This window comes from Mustela lutreola, chromosome 10 (genome assembly GCF_030435805.1).
Source record: "Mustela lutreola isolate mMusLut2 chromosome 10, mMusLut2.pri, whole genome shotgun sequence".
NCBI classification, from domain to species: Eukaryota; Metazoa; Chordata; class Mammalia; order Carnivora; family Mustelidae; genus Mustela; species Mustela lutreola.
The window spans coordinates 73,274,372-73,291,381 of NC_081299.1; the positions used below are offsets into that span (position 1 = coordinate 73,274,372).

Below are 17,010 nucleotides of genomic sequence, written 5' to 3' on the forward strand. Positions count from 1 at the left end.
CTATGTATTTTAAGTTTATATGTATCATTTGTTATATGCATGCTCTCTGGTAAGTTTTTATATATATTCTCACGTTTTGATTTTTTAAAACAGCCCAAAGAGGCACCATTATCATCGCCATCTAGATGAGGAAACTGAGTGTCAAAGAAGAGATCCCCACCTGAATACTGATGTCCGGATACTGTTGTCATGTTAATCTGACTCCAGAGCCTGTGCTTCGCATTTAACTGGTTGTCTAAGATTTAGTCTGTTTGTATGTTAGAATGGAGTTGAACCACATAGTTAAATACAGAATGATGATATTATAGAACTACTTTTTCAGGTACCTATTTTTTAAATATAAAATATTACAGTTAAAAATCATAGGTAACCAACTTTAAGACTTCATTCTTTGTGCATCTCAATCACTTGAATACTTTGATAGAAGATGGGGACTCAAGCAATCTATTCCTATTTTCACTTTCCATCAGTGAACAGAAAGAAAGAGCAATTAAAATTATAGTCGGGGTGAAAAGAAAAACTAGTGAGGAAAGGGACCAGAGCCTTAGGAACTCTAAGACATGGTCAAGTGGACCAACATACACTGTTAATCTTACTGCAGATCCTTTGTTAATAAGTGGCTTTTTTCTTGCTGTTTTCAAGATACTCACATTGGCCTTGGCTTTTAGCAGTTTGATTTAATTTGTCACTGTGGATCTCTTTGAGTTTATCCTTCTTATAGTCCATTGAGCTTGAATGTGTAGATTCATGTCTTGTAACAAGTTTTAGAGGTTTGCAACCTTTTTTCTGCATGTAAGTCCTGTATATGTTTTGTTAGATTTACAACAGGGTTTTTTGTTTGTTTGCTTGTTTGTTTTTGGTGTGATTGTAGATGATATTGAATTGTCATTTTTATGTCTTTATGTTTAGGATAGAAATACATGTATTCTGTATTTTAAAAATTATTATTTTTTTTATTTTTATTTTTATTTATTTATTTATTTATTTTTTGAGAGAGAGAGTGTGTGTTGGGTGGTGTGGAGAGGGAGAGAATCTCAAGCAGGCTGCATGCCCAGCATGGAACCTGACACAAGACTTGATGGCATGACCATGAGATCATGACCTGAGCCAAAATTAATAGTTGAACACTTAGCCTACTGAGTCACCCCGGCACCCCTCGATTTTGTATTTTTATTTTATATTCTGGAACTTTGCTGAACTGACTTATTCTAGGATTCTATTGTTTTTGTAGATTCCTTGTGAGTTTCTTAATAGAAAATTCTATCATTTTTAAATAGGGCTGGTTTTATTTCTTCTTTTTCTATCTGTATGCTGCTGTTGCTACTGCCGCTGTTTGTATTATTATTTTGCTTTAATGCACTGGCTAGAACTTCCAACACTATGTTAAGTAAGAGTAATGAAACTCTACTGTAGGCCTTCTTCCTGATATTAGAAGGAAAGCATTCAATTTCAGTTTTTCATTCTTAGGGTAGCTATAGCATTTTGTAGAGGAACTTCTTCTATATTCCTATTTTTCTGAGAGTTTTTATCATGAACAGAAATTCAGTTTTGCCAGATCCCTGGTATTTTATTCTTTAGGAGTTGCAAAGTTATGAATTTAATTTCCTTAATAGTTATAGAGAAGTTCAGATTACAAATTTCACATTGAGTGTTCTCACAGTTTGGTTTTCAAGGAAGTTGTCCATTTTATCAGGCTGTCAGATTTATATGTGTGAAATTGTTTGTAGTATACTCTTCTTTCCTTTTGATGTCTGCAGAATAGCTAGTTATGCCTTTTTTGTTCCTAATATTAAAATTTTTCTTGGGGGCACCTGGGTGGCTCAATGGGTTAAGCCTTCAGCCTTCAGCTCAGATCATGATCCCAGGGTTCTGGGATTGAGCCCCATATCCGGGCTCTCTGTTCAGCAGGGAGCCTGCTTCCCTTCCTCTCTCTCTGCTTGCCTTTCTGCCTACTTGTGATCTCTGCCTGCCAAATAAATAAATAAAATCTTAAAAAAATAAAATAAAATAAAAATTGTCTTTGTTTTTATTAGTCTTGCTAAAATTTTATCAATTTAACTGATTTTTTTCAAAGAACCAGCTATTTGTTTTATTCATTATCCCCCCATATTGTTGTTCTGTTTTCAGTTTCATTATCATTGGTTTTTGTTCTTTATTATTCCGTTCCTTCTTGCTTTGAGTTTATCTTGCTCTTTTTCTGGTTTTTGACGTAGGAGCTTAGATGATTGGTTGGAAGCTATTCTTTCTTGATGTATACATGTAGTGTTGTAAATTTCCCTCTCAGTCCTGCATGAGCTATATCCCGTAAGTTTTCTTTTAATTTGCTTCAATGTCTTTTTAAAATGTCCTTTGATACTTTTATTTTTTGTTTGTTCTCTCTGGTTTTGTTGTTTCTGTTTTCTTCTTTCTGCATTCCTGTAGGTTTTAAATTTTTTTAGAATTGTGATTTATATACTGTATTTGAGTTTAAAGTCTTCATATAGCTTTTTTCATGGTTGCTTTATCTATTTATATAAATATCACTTCTCAAAGGATGCCTGGGTGGCTCAGTTAGTTAAGCGACTGCCTTCAGCTCAGGTCATGATCCCAGCCAGGGTCCTGGGATCAAGTCTTGCATCTGGCTTTTTACTCAGCGGGGAGTCTGCTGCTCTTGTGGCTTCTGTGCTCTCTTCTCTCTCTCTTTCCCTGACAAATAAATAAAATCTTAAAAAAAAATTACTTGTTACAGTCTACTGGTATCATAATTTTACCAATCCAAGTAAAGTATGGAAAGCTTAACACCAATAACATCCCTTTTCTATCTACCATTTACAATATAATTGTCTTTAATACTTCCTCTATTTATATTTAGAACCACATCACACAATGTTTAGGTGACTATCATTAGCTAATCTTTAAGGTAGATCTGCTGGTGGTAAATTTGCTTAGTTTTCTTTCAGATGAGAATATCTCATTTATATTTTCATTCCCAGATTATTTTCTGGGAAATAATCCTATACTCAGATTATTTTCTCTGGGCATAGGATTTTTTTGTTTTAGCACTTGAGAAACATTGTGCCATTTCTGTTATTCTGCTGTTATTCCAGTTTTCTCCTATAGTTAAGGCTTCATACTCCGGCTACTTTCAAGATTTTTTTTCTCTTTGTTTTTCAGAAGTTTAATTATGATGTGTCCTATTTTGTATCTCTTTGGTTTACTTTGTTTGGAGTTTGTTCAGTATTTTGAATCTTCCTGCTTAGGTCTCTTGTCAGAATGTCATGTTTTCAGGTATGAATTCTTTCAGTACCCTTATTGCCCTGCCTTCTTTCTCCTGTCAAAACTCTGTGACAGAGGGATGCTTGGGTGCCTCAGTTGGTTAAGTATTCAACTCTTGGTTTCTGCTCAGGTCATGAGCTTAGGGTTGTGACATTGTGCTCTGTGTTGGGCTCTGTGCTCAGGGTCACATCTGCTTGGGATTCTCTCTTTCCCTCTGCTCCTTCCTCCCACTTGTGTGTGCACTTGCGCGCGCTCTCTCTCTCTCTCTTTCTAAAATATATAGATCTTTTGTTATATCCCCCAGTTCCCTGAGGCTCTGTTGTTATTGTTTGCAGTGTATTTTCTCATGGTTACTGCTGTTGGGTAATTTCTTTTTGTTCTGTCTTATAATTTACTAAACTTTTCTCCTTTCCTACCTACCATTCTGCTATTGAATGTACTCACGGTTTTTTAGTTTGATTATTTTAATTTTGAGTTCTGAAGCTTCCATTTCAGTCTTTTTTAATATATCTTTTTGTCACTCAGCCGATTTGCTGAGGCTTTCTGTTTATTCATTTGGTTCAGGCTTATTCAAGCTTGTTCATAATTATTCATCAAAGCATTTTTTATCATGACCACTTTAAATCTTTAATAATTCTAACATCTCTGTCATCCGGATGTTGTTGTTTCTTGATTGTCTCTGTTGATTGGGTTTGAGATCTTCCTGGTTCTTGATATGTTGAATAGTATTCAATTGAAACTTGGACATGTTTCTATTCTGATGTGCGACTCTGAATCCTATTTTAATCTGTTTCATTTGACTTTTTCTGACGCTGCTCTGGTAAGGGAAGGGCAGATCCTTTTTTACTTCCAAGTGGAAGTAGAAGTCCAGGTCCTCTCTCAGCCACTGCCAAGAGAGCCATGCTTGGGCTCATGCATGCTGCAGGGCAAGTGGGAGTGGCTTTATCACACTGGAGGAGGGCACAAGTCCTGATTCCCCACTCTGTCTTACTTAACACTATCAAGAAGGGAAAGGGAAGGGTCCCTCATCACTGCCATGTGGAAGTATGTTTGCCTGGTCTCCTGACACTTTAGAGGTGACTTGATACCTGCTGCCTGGGGTGAAAGTCCTGGCTCCCTGCTTGGTCTTCTCTGACACCACCCTCTCAGGGACATTGAGTACCTCATTACAGCCTTGTGAGGGTAGAAGTCTGGGCTGCCTACCTGCCCTGTAAGGGTGGAGATGGGACCATTTTTTTCTATAGGGTTTGACTAAAGTGAGTTGTCATGTCCGAGAGTTTTCAGTCTTGCTTTGCCGTCCCTCCCTTGGTCCTTTGGCTAGAGAGAATAGGCTTTTGTTTGGTTCTTTCTGTGTGTGCCCATTTCTGGACAGCCAGCCTCTATTGCTCCAAAGCTGGGATATGCGAAGGGAACTTGCCACTTGGTCATTCCTGAGTCCCAAGAACTCTAACTAGTTGGCTGGCTGCCTTCTCTCTCTACCTTTTAGAGACTTATATATAATGTCCAGGGTTTTTAGTTGACCATTGTGGTAAGAAGAGCAAAGCATTTGTCTACTCCAGCTCCTTTAAAGTGAAAGGTGCTATCAGCTCTTTTTTTTTTTTATCTTTTATTTTTTATTTTTTTATAAACATATAATGTATTTTTATTCCCAGGGGTACAGGTCTGTGAATCACCAGGTTTACACACTTCACAGCACTCACCATAGCACATACCCTCCCCAGTGTCCATAACCCCACCCCCCCCCTGACCCCCCTCTCCCCAGCAACCCTCAGTTTGTTTTGTGAGATTAAGAGTCACTTATGGTTTGTCTCCCTCCCGATTCCATCTTATTTCATTTATTCTTCTCCTACCCCCCCAACCCCCCACGTTGCATCTCCACTTCCTCATATCAGGGAGATCATATGATAGTTGTCTTTCTTCGATTGACTTATTTCACTAAGCATGATACCCTCTAGTTCCATCCACGTTGTCGCAAATGGCATGATTTCATTTCTTTTGATGGCTGCATAGTATTTCATTGTGTGTGTGTGTGTGTGTGTGTGTGTGTATACACCACATCTTCTTTATCCATTCATCTGTTGATGGACATCTAGGTTCTTTCCATAGTTTGGCTGTTGTAGACGTTTTTGCTATAAACATTCGGGTGCACGTGCCCCTTCGGATCACTACGTTTGTTATCTTTAGGATAAATACCCAATAGTGCAATTGCTGGGTCATAGGGTAGTTCTATTTTCAACATTTTGAGGAACCTTCATGCTGTTTTCCAGAGTGGTTGCACCAGCTTGCATTCCCACCAACATTGTAGGAGGGTTCCCCTTTCTCCGCATCCTTGCCGGCATCTGTCATTTCCTGACTTGTTAATTTTAGCCACTCTGACTGGTGTGAGGGGGTATCTCATTGTGGTCTTGATTTGTATTTCCCTGACGTATCACCTCTTTTTTTACAGGGTGATCCACTTAAATGTATAGCTTTTAGTGATAGCTCAACCACCCCTTGTTGACTGCCTGGAAACCACACAGGAAAGTACTGGCCAGTGTTCATCGTCCAGCCTTCAGCCTTCCATGTAGAAATTTATTTTGTCAGTCCCCATGGTGATTGAGTTCAAGGAGACCAATCCATATGAAAAGTATTCTTAAAACAAATGATGTATTATTTAATTTATAGTCATTGCTAAGTACTGCATCCATGAGGATCAGGTGGTGTTTGGTTAGATGGTACGTTCACAGTGAGTGGTGCTGAAGAAAGAATTCATTAAATAGCTTCATAATAACTTACTTTTGGTGCGACTTTTTCTCTTCCTAGTTTACATAGTATACACATATTTTGGGGAATAAATTACACTTCATAATATGGTTGGGGATTTACACAATTCTAGGTTTGTCCCTAGAGAATGCTGAGGATCACCTTTAATTCAGATATGATGGCACCAAGCTGTTAGAGCCCACTTTATCTAGCTGTGCAACAGGCGTACTTGCCTGGGGTCTGGATGGGTCAAGTTTTGTGCCAAGGCATCTTTATCTATAGACAATTAGACAATTCTCAGATGGACACTGCCAGTTTCCTCAGTGATTTTTCTTTACCTACAGTCCTTACTTATGAATAACCTACTTTTTTTTTTTTCTCTATATACACTATTGCCTTAAGGCAGTTTACTATTATACTTAATTATTACACTATTAGGCTTGCTGTCCTGGAGGGTTTTTTTGGGGGAGGGTTGTTTGTTTGTTTTTTTAAGTAGTTAATCTGGGGTCATGGAGCCCCTTTCCTAAAGTGCACAAGTCAGTCTTTCTGGAGAAAGTCCATAGTTTTCATCATATTTTAAAGGATTCCATGGCCCAAAAAGTCATAAGGCCACAAATACTTTTGCTTTGCACTGTCATGCATATATGGTTTAAACCTCTTATAAACCATCTTAGCTTATTATCACCTGAGATATTAATGGTGTCGTTGCTCATTTCTTTGTTTTTTTTTCTTATAATTGTAAATATTAAAATTTAGTAATTTTTTTTCTTAGTATTCTTTGCCTTTTATTTATTACTTATTTACCTGTATTCTAACTATAAATTTTTTACTTTAACATGCGTAAGTTTCTGTATTTGAAGACAAGTCAACGTATTGCTCTTTCCTTATGTTATTTATTTTGTCCCTTAAGTCCTAATCTGTTATCCACAATAGAAAGATACTACACATTTTGGACATTTGTGAAGTTTTTCTGCTGAGACCATTTTAAAATTGACTGTAGGGGGAGAAAGAGTTATATATGCATGGGTTCTCTAATTTGTATTAAACACAAAACTAATGTCTCTTTCTCTATAAATGTATAAGTTGTTTAGTACATTTAACATTTAGTAACATGTTCAAAGGGAAAAGTTCCCTAAAACAATAATCGTAATGTTAAAAAAAAAAAAGATTATCATTTAAAGATGTGATTTTAAAAAATATTTTCTTCACTTCTGTTTCCTTTCATTTTTCTGTGGTCTGATACATACATCTTTGTGACTTTGATGCTGTGTAGATCTGGTTTGGTGTATTTAGTGCCATGTTTTATATTTAGCTTGATCATTATGTTCTTGCACGAAATAAGACCTTTTATGCCTTGCCAGTGCAGAAGTAGGTAATCACTGCTGTTATGAATGGTCTTTTAAGAGTTGAGTTTGGGGGTGCCTGGGTGGCTCAGTGGGTTGGGCCTCTGCCTTCAGCTCAGGTCATGATCTTGGGGTCCTGGGATCAAGCCCCACGTCGGGCTCTCTGCTCAGCGGGGAGCCTGCTTCCCTCTCTCTCTCTCTCTGCCTGTCTCTCTGCCTATTTGTGATATCTCTCTCTGTTAAATAAATACAATCCCTGGGGATAAAAATATATGTTTATAAAAAATAAAAAATTAAAAAATTAAAAATAAATAAATACAATCTATAAAGAAACAAAAGAGTTGAGTTTGTTGATAATCTGCCACAGGGAAATGTTCATTGAGCTGAGAGATAACATGCCACCTTGCACAGGAGTCTAGAACTAGAACCCCGTGGAGTTCCAGTTCTGTCCTCAGTGTTGGGTGCATTAGTGCCAGCGGCCAGTGGTGCCTGGCTGGGCTGTAATTGCACCCCCATGTTGTTTGTAGGCTGTACATTTTCTGGGGGTTCTGAAATAGCTTGCATAGCAGATTATTTACAATTCATTACTCAAACATGAAAAAAAATTACTTCAGAAAGCATCATGAGTATTTTAAATTACTGTCTACAGTCTCTAAGTGCACTACAAATGTGCTGTAACTAGTAAAGCTTTCCCATAGATTGAAGAGAGAGTCTTAGAGGAACTGTAGTAACTGGATGCAGAGCATCTTTGATAAAGAGAATTGGAACTGTCAAATACCTAGGAAGTAAAGAATGTGGCTGGACTGGACTTACTGACTTTACATTTGTCAAAGGTGGAAATAGATAATAGTATTTTACCATCAACAGTTATTACTATTAGTCAAGTAAGTGAGATTTGATTAAAAAAAATTCATATACTTTAGAGGAAGAGAAAGCATGAACAGAGGTAGGGGCAGAGGGGAGGATCTTAAGCAGACTCCCTGTTGAGCATGGAGCCCAACTTGGGGCTCCAACACATTAGGACCCTGAGATCATGACCTGAGCCGAAAGCAAGAGTTGGATGCTTAACTGACTGAGCCACCCAGACACCCTGAGATTTGATTTTATAAACAAGTACTACTAATGAAAATGTTCTTGATGTTCCACACTATTTTCTATTATTTTTTATGTAGTTTAGGCACTATGTTAATAATTATGCTGTTTATTAAAGCAAAGTAAAAACACTTGAAAAATTGAAAATGCATATAAATATGTTATTTGAATGAGGAAAGTAGTGACTCCCATATTCGTACCTTGCATAGATGTCTTTTTAAATTGTGTTAATATGCAGTACATGTAACTTAATACACATAATGAACCAAGACCTATGATTAATTTTTACATGTGACATCTGGCTAGAGTTTTATCATTAAAAATAAAATTGCATCCACAGACTAAATGATCACTTCTTTTTAAAAATATATTTAAGGGACGTCTGAGTGGCTCAGTTGGTTAAGCATCTGCCTTCAGTTCAGATCATGATCCCAGGGTCCTGGGATCAAGGCAGGCATCATGTTCCCTCCCTGCTCAGTGGAGAGTCCGCTTCTCCCTCTCCCTCCTCCTGCCGCTCCCCCTGCTTGTTCTCTTTCTTTCTGTCAAATAAATAAAATCTTCAAAAAGTAAAATAAAATAAAAATATTTTTTGATTTAGTAGCTAATTTTCCCAACAGTTATTGGGCATGTAAAATTTTATTAACTAGATGAAGTAATTATAAAAACTATTAATATTGCAGGGTTTCTTTTCTTTTCTTTTAATTATCTATTTATTTGAGAGAGAATGAGAAAGAGAGCGCCACAAGTAGGGTGAAGGGCAGAGAGCGAGGAGCAGACTCCTGGCTGAGCAGGGAGCCTGATGTGGGGCTCCATCCCAGGACTCAGGGATAATGACCTGAGCCAAAGGCAGAGATGCCCAACTGACTGAGCCACCCAGGTGCCCACAAATTTTGTTTAGTCATGAGTATTCTGTAGGTAAAATGGTACCCATATATGAAAGAACACATAAAGTCTTTTCCAAGTACTTGATTTCAGAAAAACCATTTAAGGTAAATCCAGCATCGTTGCTTGTATGTGAATCTTTTAAAGGCAATTTCATGCATGTCTGGGCTGCTTGAGGAGACCTCTCACACTTCCGTCAGCACTTGAATGACAGCGGCACTGCTTTATTTCCCTTTGTGGAAAGAGGACAGCATGTATATGTACCAATATCATAATAATTTGGGATCTGATGACAGTTTGAGGTTGTTTAGGAGATAAGAGTCCTTAAAAATTATTGAATATAATAATATGTGTAGGTTCTCAATAAATACTGTTTGAATTTAACCTGAGATAGCTTCCTAATCTTATGTAGATGCTTTATAGCCTCATATATTACCTTGATTTATAGGTCCATTTGGAAAGCATTGTCAATTTGAAAAGTAATATGCTATCATGTGGCTTGTGACTCTTGAAAGTCTGCCCTGCTTCCTTTTTCTTTCTTTCTTTCTTTCTTCGTAGCTTCCTTCTACAGATTGTCTCTGCTTGCTCCTTAAATGGTGGTATTTCTTAAGATTCTGTCCCAGAGTCTCTTTCCCATGCTACATATTCTAGATTATGTAGGCAGTTGCATTAATTTCCATGAATTTTCATTTCCATGAAACCATTTCCATGGTTTTCCCAGATGTCTTCTACTTGAATGTTTATTCTCAACTCTTGACCTATGTGCCCAATTACCTACATAACATCTCCTGGATATCCCAGGCAATCCAGCAGTGTGCTTAGCATTAAGCTCATTTCCTTCTCTGCACATTTCCATCCAGCTCTCCCAATGGGAAGGGAAAAAAAGGAAACATATATGCATATACATGTAGAACATATGCACTTCTCATCCTGTTTTGGAAAGCCCACAGCTAGTAAGTAGCAGGCCTAGAACTCTTATTCAAGTCTTGTGAATGTGAATTTTCAGCTCAGAGTATATTTTCTATGATGTGGTGACCATATACTCTAAACCAAAATATAAAAATGCATGGTTTGGCAGTATTTGAAGCCTGTGCTTGTTAATCTAATTGTACCTCATTGCTTTTTCATGTCATTGTATTAAGTCATGCCTTATAGTAGACAGATACCAATAACACATACGATATTTTAAAAATTGCTGTTATGAAACATGTGGTATGTGAGACATATGTATGCATTATGTGTATGATTGTACCTAGTTAGAGAGATTGGATAATGCTTCCCCTTTGAGCAATGATGACATTCCATATGGAGGTTCATGAGTTCACCAGGCAGCGTTATGGTACAGGGAAAATAGTAGAGCGTTCAAAGCAGGTGAATCAGCTTACAAAAAGATCTAGTGGTAGGAGGGTGCATGGTATGTGTGGGCAGCTGTCTCTGTGCAAGGTAACTTGTAATCTTGTTACAGGTTTTTATATCCTGATAACTCTCTTTCCCCGTGCTGGCTTCCTTATTCTAAAAAACATTCAAAGCTGAAGTTTATATTAAACAAAGAATAATAGTAAGCATCTACCTTCGGCTCAGGTCAGGATCCTGGGGTCCGGGGATTGAGCCCCACGTTGGGCTCTCTGCTCCTCAGGAAGCCTGCTTCTCCTTCTCCCTCTGCCTGCCACTCTCCCTGCTTATAGGTGCGCTCTCTCTCTCTCTCTCTCTCTCTCTCACAAATAAATAAAATCTTAAAACAAACAAACAAAGATAGCCCAAACTTAGAATGTAGTACAACACCAAAAAGAAAAAGGATTTATATTGGTATAGTTTCTACTCTTGTTACCTAAAATCACTCCAGCATTTATAACCATTGCCCTGCTACCTTTTGATAAATGCGGAAATAATTAAATCCTAAGTATAAATTTCAAAATCTTTTCTTAAATTCCAAGTGACTTATTTTCTAAGTGCATTTCTTACTGTGAAGCTTAGTATCCATGCAATCTGTCTTTGTGTGTTTAAGAGTTAATTCAGGCTGTAAAATTCTATTCTATTAGAATGTAGTGTGGGGCACCTTGGATGGCTCAGTCGGTTAAGTGTCTGGCTTTGGCTCAGGTCATGATCCCAGGGTCTTGGGATGGAGCCTTGCATCAGGCTCTCTGTTCCTCAGGAAGCCTGCGTCTCCTTCTGCCTCTGCCTGTCACCCCCTGCTTCTGCACGTGTGTGCACTCTCTCTCAAATAAACAATAATTTTTTTTTTTTTTAAATCTAAGAAAAAGAAAATGAACTGTGACTTTTGAACTATACCAGTCTCCGGTCTGTGGTATTCTAAACTTGATTTGATGACTGTTTATTCTGTTTTTCTGTATATACATGTGTATTATCCTTCAGAGAGTAATTCTGAATGTTTGGTCTTCAAAACATTTCTTCAGGTGCTCTTACTCATTCCTAAATTGGAGAATTATGTTTGAGGAATGGGAAATTATTTTCATTGTCTTTAAAAAGTGAGCTCACAACTGTTTTTCTTTGCAGAAAGGGCAATTGCAAGACATGAAGTTCGAGAAATTGAGCAGCGACATACGATGGATGGCCCTCGGCAAGAGGCCACGCTGGATGAGGAAGAGGACATGGTGATCATTTATAACAGAGTCCCCAAAACTGCAAGCACTTCCTTTACCAATATTGCCTATGATCTGTGTGCAAAGAATAAGTATCATGTTCTTCACATCAACACTACCAAAAATAATCCAGTGATGTCACTACAAGACCAGGTAAACACGTAGGAGATAAGTGAATGATTTCTGACACTTCCTCATTCATATTTTGTATCTCAAGAGGCAAAAGCATTTTAAGGGATATGTGTACTGACCCCAATGAATTTTAAGTCTCTTGGGGAACAGGAACAAACAAACTTTTTTTTTTTTTTTTTTAAGATTTTATTTATTTGAGAGAGAATGTGCATGAGTTGGTGTTGGGGGGCAGGCACAGAGGGAGAAGGAAAAGCAGGGCTCCCTGCTGAGCAGGGAGCCAGATGTGGAGCTCCATTCCAGGACTGTGGAATCACGACCTGAGTCTACGACAGACGCTTAATGGACTGAGTCACCCAGGTGGCCCTGCTAAACAAACTTTTCTATAATTTTACATTTTTCACAATATTTGGTATATTTCCTTGCATATTATATGTACTTAAATATTTATAAAATTAAGGAACTTATTAAAAGCTTGATTTTTGAAAAGAAAATGATGCTCTTTATTATGGTATCCTTTAAAAAATAGGAAATATTTTCAGCAAGATACCTTGCAATAGAAATCAGTCAGTTGTCTCATTTTATGATAGAGAAATCTTTATTTAATGAATACCTGTGTTCAGTTTTGTGACAAGCCTCCTAAACTTCATCTCATCTATACTAGTAATTCATGTAATATTAACTACAAACTCCTGGAGAAGAGAAATTGTGGCTTATATTTTTAACATAACCTTGCCTTTTAAGTTGTCAAGAAACTTTAGATAAATAAATGGATAGATATGAAATAGTCTTAAGAAAAGTGGAGGAAATTATCTCATGAAATAAAATCACTTATCTCTTTAGCAATAGTAGCACACAGTTTCTCCACAACTGGAGTTCTGACTAGAATTATAAATTAATAGAATTCTCTATAAATATTGAAGGGAATGGGAATTGGTCCCTATGAGGAGAAAAGATAATATTTGGAAATACTGTCTAAGATTAAATGTTAAGGTAGCATAATTAGAAAGGTTTTATGATAGTCATACAGTTATGAATGTATCTGAAAACAGCTGAAATTATTTACTACAAAGCTAACTCTTATCCTACTCTGAAGCAAGAGAGTAACACTGATACATAAGGTTAAGGTTTGTTTTCTTTGAGAGCTGTTAGTAAAGTCTAATAGTATATGGCATACCATCTGCCCATATAATTCTTGGCTCTCTGCAGTATCCTCAATTACTCTTTTTCATAAAACCAAAAATCTACATCCATCAGCCAAACTAAATAACTCTTCTGTAAATGAGAAGAAACATGAGCTTATTTAGCTAAGTGGGTCATAAAAACTATTCATTATGTAATATTGAATACCAAGGGCAAGTATCCTAAATAATCCATTTTTATACAGTGTGTGGTAGATGTTAAATTTCTTTGCTTGATTGCTTTTCAAAATACATCTTGGCTTAAAGGAACATCTCTTAATACTCCCATAGTAATTTTAGACTTACCCAGTAGTATTTTTTAGAAAAATAGTTACCTTGCTTATTTTCTGTCCAGCATTACAAAATTGTATGACAGCTATATAAGATGTCTGACAGTGATACTAACCATTTTTTTTTTTCATGAAATAAGAATCTCTGGAAGCTGCCCACATATGACATTTACAGGCATCATGTAGTGATAGATTTTCCCAGTTGCATTTGGATGAGATAAAGCTGTTTTTCTTTCAATAGCTTGTTAGTTATATATAGGAAAAAAAATCAGAAGAGAAGCATAAACACCATCTTAAAAGCAGTGAGATTATATAATGAGCAGCAGCATTTAAAATATGTTTGTGTGGGGCAAAGTAGAGAAATACTCTTTAGCTCCAGCTCTTTCTTGGATGTATTTCATATATACTATACAAGGCACTGTGCTAAACTGTTCACATACTTAATTATTTCTCAGATTTTAGAGGCAAGGTCCAAATATGTTGAATATGAAACTGTTGAGCAGGTAATAGCTATCTCTGCATATTCTGCCATCCTTAGAAATAGTTGTCCACTCTGCTCTCAAGGTTTCATTTATTTATTGAGTATGTAATACATACAGGGATTGTCTACATTCCTAAAGAAATAAAAAGCAAGGCCACATCTTTCAGAAGGCTTATTTGTAATTTACATAGAACGTAAAGCATAGATGTAGAAATGATAAAGATTATTTAAAGAAAACATCATTTTATGGTATTTTCACCAAATTATTTATTTATTATTTGTTATTTTTAATTTTTATTTTTTAAAGATTTTATTTTTATTTTTTAAAGATTTTATTTATTTATTTGACAGAGAGAGGAGACACAGCCAGAGGGAACACAAGCTGTGGGTGTGAGAGAGGTAGAAGCAGGCTCCCCATTGAGCAGGGAGCCCAATGTGGGACCTGGTCCCGGGACCCTGGGATCCTGACCGGAGCAGAAGGCAGATGCTTAACAACTAAGCCACCCCAGTGTCCCTTTCACCAAATTATTAAACCCAAAATGTTTCTCACCAGAATGTTTAACCCAGACGATCTTGAACGAACAGGCAAATCCATCTTGTTAGAACATTCTCCAGAATAATTGCCCTGAACTTTTGTAAAGTATCAACATTGTGACAACCAAACAAGGTGTGTTTGGGGATGAGGCCTGGCAGTCCTCGCTAGAGGTGAGGAGACTAAGAGATCTTAAATCCTAATGTAATGTGTGATTAGTAACTGGATCCTTGATCAAAAATGTCTGCTCTTTGTTTTCAGATGGTTCAGAAAAAATTAAGCGTGTGTGTGCCTATGGAGAAAATAGAGGCAAAAATGGGAAGTTAGTGAATCTTAGTGAATGAGTATACAGATGTTGACTGTATTCTTTCAACTTTTCTGTAGTTCAGGGATCTTTCACAATTAAGAAATTGGAATAAATTAAGAGGGAAAGTTCAAACAAGTGAATGAAAAGATAAACGTTTGAGAATATGAGGCTTGGAAGAGTAAGCCATGAGAGGGAGACATACTCAGTCATGGGAATTCTATCTTTGAGGCATGCTTTACTCAGTGAATTGGTAGGGATTGGTAGGAGACCAGTGATTCATTAGATCTTGTAGTTAGAAAATGAAGTTTACTCTGCTATCATGAAAATATCTCTGCTCTAGAGAACATCTTGTCTTTAAAGTAACTGTCAATAAATAAATAAATAGATAGATAAATAAATAAAGTAACTGTCAGGTATTAAGTGGCAGTATCTTTTAGGATCTTTTATAATTCTTTTCTACTCATCTGTTTAGGTTTGTGATCATATTTAACTCCTTTCTACACATCAGAAATATCTAGAATTTGCATTCTTTCTAGGACAACTTAGTAATTTTTTTCTTTTAATTCGCTATTAGGGCACCTTCTGATCTTTTGCATGACTTGATGTTTGTTGAAGATTCTGATTTTTCAGACCACACCTAAGATGAGTGCTTCCTAACTTATAATGAGTATATCAATCGCCAGTTAAAAATAAAGATTCCGATTCAAAAGGACTAAGATGGAACCTGAGGCCCAAACTGATTCTTATGGTTCTTGAACCACAGTTTGAATACCAAACATCTAGAACATAGTTCTCAGTGGGTTATGTGAAATTGTGTATTATAGACTTCCCAGGATGGTGAAGTACTTTGCTTTAAATTCATATTCTAACCTCCCCGTCAAAATCCAAATTCCTTACCTTGGCCAACAGGCCCTTTTAAATCTAGCCCATGTTCAATACTTCATCTTCTTATTTACTAGCCACACTGACATTGAATGTACCAAACCTTTCCCATTTCAAGGCCTCTGCACGTAGCAGTCTATCTTAGACGGGTCTCTCACCATTGACTTCATGTTATCCTTTTAACATCCTTGAGATGACAGCCTCTCAGAAAAACCTCACTTGGCTATCCTATATATTAAATACTTCTTCCAAGTTATAGTACACCGTCATCATTCCTTATGTAACTTTCCTATTACTTACTGATTTATTTGTTTTCTATTTGTTTAGTCTTTTCCTCTGTATAAGCTCCTAAAAGGCAGGAACCTTGTTCATCATATTATTCACCATTGTATTCTTGTGTTTAGAATGGTGTCTGAGACACAGTACATATGCTCCATAAATTTTTTGTTGGATGAATGAATGAAAGAGAGAACAAATGAATGGACTTAGGTTCTAAAAGTAGTTTTAGTTGAGCACAATGCCAGTGATGATGATTACTGGTAGAATGAGCCCCTCTGATTGATGGTAATATGTTCTCCCCTTCACTAAGGTGATTTGGGACACACCCACCCTTCTCCTGCAGAAAGGACTGAACAGAAATTTCTGGATTTCGGTGAAATATTATGTTATGTTGCTGCTGAATGTTTTTTATATTTTATCCAGTTGTTATTCACTTTTACTTTTTGTGTAGAACACTTCCTCTCTAGTTTAGTGTCATAAAACTACCCACAGCTGTACAGTGGATGTTTATTTAAGTATAGGTATGAGTAGGAGTTCGGTATATAGTAATTACCCAAGTTAATAGTAGTATTCATTTACCATGCAGTAATTACAAAGTTGGAATTTGGCCAAGATTGTCAGGATGACATTCCTACTCACAGATAGTGAAAACAGGTTTTTTCAGATAATTAATGTTGAGATGAATCTTATTAAGAATGTATGTCTAGGTACACTCTGAAGAGATGGTGCTTTCTTAGCTTTTTCTGCCACACTGGTTCAGGTCTGTGTCCACTAGCAGATAAATCACAGCACTACTCCCTACATTGCTTGTATTTTCCCTAAAGGTCTCCTCTGATGACTTGCTAGCCTAACTCTGCTTGAGTTATAAAACCTGACAGAAATCACAGTTTCAGATCTGCTCCAGGCTAGCTATAAAAACATCTCTTTTCATCTAGTATATCTACCAACTACTTCTGAAACATCCTTCTTGATAGCCTGTTTCAATCAGAGTATGGAAATACTCTTTGAATAAATT

At 36.8% G+C, this 17,010-nt stretch overlaps 1 protein-coding gene across 3 annotated transcripts in view; it reads left to right on the forward strand.

Moving 5' to 3' along the window:
• Positions 1 to 17,010, forward strand: part of HS2ST1 (heparan sulfate 2-O-sulfotransferase 1) — a 174,026-nt gene that overhangs the window by 123,775 nt on the left and 33,241 nt on the right. For all 3 annotated transcript variants that reach the window (XM_059138494.1, XM_059138495.1, XM_059138496.1), the window contains exon 2: positions 11,829 to 12,067. In XM_059138494.1, the coding sequence (XP_058994477.1) occupies positions 11,829 to 12,067 (239 nt within the window). The remainder of the gene's footprint in view (positions 1 to 11,828; positions 12,068 to 17,010) is intronic.